The sequence below is a fragment of the Mobula hypostoma genome, chromosome 1, assembly GCF_963921235.1.
Source record: "Mobula hypostoma chromosome 1, sMobHyp1.1, whole genome shotgun sequence".
In the NCBI taxonomy this organism is placed as follows: domain Eukaryota; kingdom Metazoa; phylum Chordata; class Chondrichthyes; order Myliobatiformes; family Myliobatidae; genus Mobula; species Mobula hypostoma.
In genome coordinates this window covers 55,064,859-55,070,883 of record NC_086097.1, presented here as the reverse complement: position 1 = coordinate 55,070,883, position 6,025 = coordinate 55,064,859, and the positions used below count along the sequence as shown (strand labels likewise).

At 43.0% G+C, this 6,025-nt stretch overlaps 1 protein-coding gene across 1 annotated transcript in view; it reads left to right on the top strand.

Moving 5' to 3' along the window:
* Positions 1-4,425: 4,425 nt before the first annotated feature.
* Positions 4,426-6,025, top strand: part of atg14 (autophagy related 14) — a 44,745-nt gene continuing 43,145 nt past the window's right edge. Inside the window, exon 1 of the mRNA XM_063049283.1 lies at positions 4,426-4,639. Coding sequence (XP_062905353.1) covers positions 4,440-4,639 — 200 coding nt within the window. The 5' untranslated portion in view covers positions 4,426-4,439. The remainder of the gene's footprint in view (positions 4,640-6,025) is intronic.

Genomic DNA, 6,025 nt, shown 5'->3' with positions numbered 1-6,025 from the left:
GAGCTGGGAGAACGTCATGTGGAGATGTAACGTTAAGAGAATACGAGAGTCTTCCAGATAATGGATGGTGATGTTGGGCTAGAAGATTGGAGAGGGTTAGGAATATGTTAACGTATGCTAAGGACAGTGGCAGTGGGTAGTTGGGAAAAGTTGTTGATGGAGGCGCCTTACTGCACCAACCTGAAGGAATGTGGACAGCTTAAACAATATCCCAGAATGGGTGAACCCTTGCCAAGCCAAGCCTCAATCAGCTCATGGTTTCACAAAAGTGACAACATCTTACACAAGTGATATAAAACCAGCAGGGCTTCAGGCTTCAGTTGCCACAATTTTAGTCCAAGGCTCTGTTCTCCAACCTTAGAAACTATGGAGAGCATTCTATCCAGATGGCTTAGTTTGCCAATGACACTGTCTGTGACTGCAAGAAACTACAGTGTTCTGGAGAAGCTTAGCACATGATGGAAACTAGCCTCTGCTCTACGGACTCTATCTACATTTATTGCTGCCTTAGTAAAGCAGCCAGTATAATCGAAGACCTTTGCTACCCCAGACATTCTCCCTTCACTACATCTCTTCCCCCCCCCCGCCCAGAGAGCTTTATTCATCATACTTAAAAGGGTTCATGTCTGTACTGAGTTAACTAAATAACTAGCCATATCTCAGGATTGTTTACATGCCTCATTTCAATGTTGATTGTAAGTTACAGTATATTTAGTTTTGATTTTTATGTACTATTACTGTATTAGCAAGCTTCTGACAGAGATAAATCAGGATTTGGAAATTCTGATCACCTGGCTGTACTTATACTCCCAGCGTAGAGGCAGAGACTAAAGACCACAACACCAGTGATGAAGACCCTGAAAGTATGGTCAAGGGAGGCAGAGGTGTGCTGATAGGGCTGCTTTGAGTCAATGGAGTGGACAATATTTAGGGATTCACCTTTGGATCTGAATGAAAATGCTACAGTTGTCATTGACTTCTTGAAGACTTGTGTGGATGAGTGTGTGCCTTTGAAAACATAATGGACATGCCCAAACCAAAAGCTGTGGATGAACAAGGAGATTTGTGATCTATTGAGAGCTAGACAAGGCTATTTTAAGGGCAAATAAACAATTCCATTTGAGGTTAGAGATGGAATCAGATGCACAACAGCTCTGGCAGGGTTTGCAGGCCATTACTTTCTACAAAACGAAACCTAAGCTGTGATGCTTCACTCCCAGATGAGCTCAATACTTTTTATGCCTGCTTTGAAAGGGAGAATAAAACTAGACCCGTGTGAATCTTTGCAGCATCTGGTGACCCTGTGATTTGTCTCTGAGGCAGACATCAGTACATCTTTCAAGAAGGTGAACCCTTGCCAGGTGTCAGGCCCTGATGGTGTACCTGCTAGGACACTGAAAACCTGTGCCAACCAACTGGCGGGAGTGTTCCAAGGACAGCTTTAATCTTTCACTGCTGTAGTCAAAAGTTCCCACCTGCTTCAAAATGGTGACCATCATACAAGTATGAAAAAGAGTAAGGTGAGTTAGCTCAACGACTATCACCCAATGGCACTCACATCTATTGTGATGACGTACTTTGAGAGGTTGGTCATGGCCAGAATCAACCCCTGCCTAAGCAAATAACTCGACCCTCACAATTTGCCTATTGCTATTATAGGTCTACAGCAGATGCAATTTCACTGGCTCTCCACTGGACCTTGGATCACTTGGACAATATTGTTACCTATGTCAGGCTGCTGTTCATAGACTACAGCTCAGTTTTCAACACAATCATTCCCTCAGTTCTAATCAAGCTCCAAAACCTGGGTCTCTACACCTCCCTCTGCAACTGGATCCTTGACTTCCTCACCAGGAGACCACAGTCAGTGTGGATCAGAATAACATCTTGCTGGCAATCGACACTGGTGCACTTCAAGGATGCATGCTTAGCCCATTGCTCTACTCTCTCTACACCCACAATTGTGTTGCTAGACGCAGCTCAAACACCATCTATAAATCTGCAGACAGCACAACTATCGTGGCAGAATTTCAGACAGTGACAAGGAAGGGTAGAGGAACAAGGCAGATCAGCTGATTGAGTGTGTCGCTTCAATAACCTTGCACTCAACATCAGTAAGATCAAAGAACTGATTGTGGACTTCAGGAAGGGGAAATTGAAGGAACACGCACCAGTCCTCATCGAGGGATCAGAAGTGGAAAGCGTGAGCAGTTTCAAGTTGCTGAATGTCAATGTCTCTGAGGATCTATCCCGGGCCCAATATATTGATGCAATTATAAAAAAGGCACAATAGTGGCTATATTTCACTAGGAGTTTGAAGAGAATTGGTATGTTCTTTAGGTGTGCTGTGGAGAGCATTCTAACTGGTTCCATCACCGTCTGGTACGGAAGAGGCTGCTGCACAGGTTCAGAAAACTCTGCAGAAAGTTGGGAACTCAGCCAGCTCCATCATGGACACTAGTCTCTGCAGATTCCAGGACACCTTCAAGCCTCAGAAAGGCAGCATCCATTATTAAGGACCCCTATCACCCAAGACATGCCCTCTTCTCATTGCTGTCATCAAGGAGGAGTTACACATACCCAATGTTTCAGGAACAGCTTCTTCCACTCTGCCATCAGACTCTGAATGGGCAATGAGCACATGAACATCACCTTAGTATTCTTTCCTCTCTTTTTGCCCTACTTACTTAATTTATATACACTTATAGTAATTAATTACAGCATCATAGTAGCATTACAAGTGTACAGATATACAAATATTAGAAGAGAAGTAACAAAGAATTAAAAAAAAGTTACCTCAAACAGGAGGGAGTCAACACTCCCCCGGCTGTAGGTTGACTCATAGAGCCTGATAGCTGAGGGTAAGAATGACGTCTTTGTAGCAGCACAGTTGTCTTAGACTATTACTAAAACTATTCCTCTGTTCAGCCAAGGTAGCATGCAGAAGGTGAGAAACATTGTCCAGAACTGCCAGGATTTTCTGCGGGGTCCTTTGATCCACTACAGCCTCCAGTGTGTCTAGTTTGACTCCTATAACAGAGTCAGCCTTTCTAATCAGTTTATTAATCCTGTTGGCATCACCCATGTTGATGCCATTGCCCCAGCAGACCATCACATAGAAAATTGTACTGGCATAACAGGTTGGTGGAACATGTGAAGGAGAGGCCTGCATACCCCAAAGGACCTCAATCTCCTCAGGGAGTTGAGGTGACTCTGGCCCTTCTTGTACACGGCCTCTGTGTTTATGCTCCTCTCAAGCCTGTCATCCAGGTGCACCCCCAGGTATTTGTAGGTCCTCACCACATCCACATCTTCACCATCGATATTAACAGTGGACAGTGCAGGCTTAGTCTTCCTAAAGTCCACTACCATCTCCTTGTTGTACTAATGTTGAGCTACAGATGATTCAGCTTGCACCATTTGACAAAGTCCTCCACCAGGGACTGTATTCATCCTCCCTTTATACACTCAACCATTACTGAGTCATCAGAGAATTTCTGCAGATGACATGACTCAGTATTGTTATATTTCTATACCCCATCCCTCATCCCCCAATCTCTACTCCTGCCGCAAAACAACAAATTTCACGACGTATGCTTGTAAAATTAAACCTGATTCTAACTGAAGGGGTAGGGCGGTGGGACTGTGGGAAGTGACAAGAGGACTCTAAATTTACTTGCTATTATAAATGCTATTGGTATAAATTCTATTTATCTGGAGGCAAGAATCTTTGAAATAATTAGTGCGTATACCTATATAAGATTTATTGCCCAAGTAAATTATGCAGCATATCTAATATATTTTAAATGATGCTCTATTCTCGCTTTGTCACGCTGGTAAAATGTCAAGCCACCATCATCAGGAACATGTTAAGTGTAATAGCGAGAGCAATTTTTAAAACTCCTGTTATAGTCATCTGCATGTTTTGAGCTAATTTTTAAATAGATGACTATATTTCAGTTGTAATTGGGGAGCGTTATAATCCCCTGCTCGACCCTAATACTCTCCCTAATACTCTCAGATTCCAACTAGTGTATATTTCTAGCATTTAACTTTACAGCTCATAATTAGGATTTGTATTCCCTGCCAAAAAAAGGTGAACTTTTCTGTCTTCGATCATTCATTTATATGACGCTGATTTCCCCCGTTTAAAAATACTTTTTTTTAATAAAAGGTAGCGAAAGAGTTTACCTATGTCCAAGTGCACAAAACGACAAAAAAAAAACTCTTTGCTCGTGTGATGTCGAGAACTTCCAGGTAATACTGAGCTTGGCCAGAGAAGTAGCCTCTGGTCTACTTTTTCCAATCTCCTTCTTCGTTCCGGGACTCGAATGGCAATTGGTGGACGCTCTCTTGCAGAACCACGTGACGACAGGCGGCTGTACCCACAACGCCCCGCAGTAAAACAAAACCACGTGACAGGACCCCGCTCTGCTAGTATGGCGTCTCCCACGGTGGCTCCTCTCAGAGCCGGAGCAGGTCGCGATCAGCCGCCGCTGGATTCGGTGGATGATGCCGAGGGATTGTATGTGGCCGTGGAGCGCTGTCCGCTTTGCAACACAGCCAGGAGGCGTCTCACGTGCGCGAAGTGTATCCTGGCCGGCGATTTCGTCTACTTCGACAACAGAAACTCGGAAAGGTATTGTTTAACAGAAATACATTTTTTAAAATGACAGCATTGCTGCTAGTACAAGAAGCGGACGGGCCGCACCCAGCATCGGTGCGAAGTTTAATGAGTGCTGAAACACTGAGGAAAGCACGGTCAGATTCCCTTGGGGATTGCATAAGATATTTGATACTTAAAATTACCCTTGACCTCGGTCAGGGAAACGTGATCGTTTATTTTTCTATCCTCCGCTCTCGCTTGGAGTCTAGTTGACTCCAGGCGAGAGTGGAATATTATTATTTCCGTTGCAATCTTTTAATTCAAATTTCAAGTTTAAAATTTGTATATTTTCCTCTGGTGTGGACGTAATTTGATATCGGATTAAATCCATTGCTGGAGTCAAATGGAGAAAGAATAGATTCAAAGGAAAATAAATGCAAATGCTGCGCATATTATGTTTGTGCGGGACTCATTTCCAACTTATGATTTTAACATTTTAAAAAAAATTGGAAGCGATTTGCTGTGTTAGATCCAACGTTAGTGCAATGGGTACTATCAGATTCAGAATCAGAATAAGGTTTAATATCACTAGTTTATGTTATTTTGCGGCAGAATACATAATCAAAAATATAAGATGTAATAAGGTATATTATATAAAATTAGTGCAAAAAGAGCAAAAGAAGAAAAAAGTAATGGTACATGGGTTTATTTTCCATTCAGAAATCTGATGGCAGTGGGGAAGAAGCTGTTCCTGAAAGACTGTGTGTCTTAAGATTCTAGTGTGTCCTTGATGGCGGCAATGAGAAGAGGGCATATCCTGGGTGATGGAGGGTCCTCAATAATCATGCTGCCTTTTTGAACCATTGCCTTTTGGAGATGCCCTTGATGCTGGGGAGACTAGTACCCGTGCTAGTTTGCAAGTTTCTGCAGCATTTTCCAAACTTGTACAGTGGCCTCTCCGTACCAGACAGTGATGCAATGAGTTAGAATGCTCCCCATGGTACATCTGTAGAAATTTACAAGAGTCTTTGGTGACATACCTAGTCTTCTCAAACTCCTAATGAAATATAGTGCTGTTGTGCCTTCTTTGTAATTGCATCAATATTTCGGGCCCAGGATAGATCCTCAGAGATGTTGACACCCAGGAACTTTCCACTGCTGATCCCTCGATGAGGACTGGTGTGTGTTTCTGTAACTTTCCCTTCCTGAAGTCCACAATTCTTGGTCTTCCTGACATTGAGTGCAAGGTTGTTGGTGCAAGAATGTAGTGGTCAATTCTAACCAAGCCAAATTGCTGCTGCTGGTGACATCCACGAATTTGTTATACTTGTATGACGAGCCCTCAGCTCCAATGATGATTATTCCAAAAGTCAAAGATATGTGTTCAATCCTTTATTAGCAAACAGACAATCTTTGAAG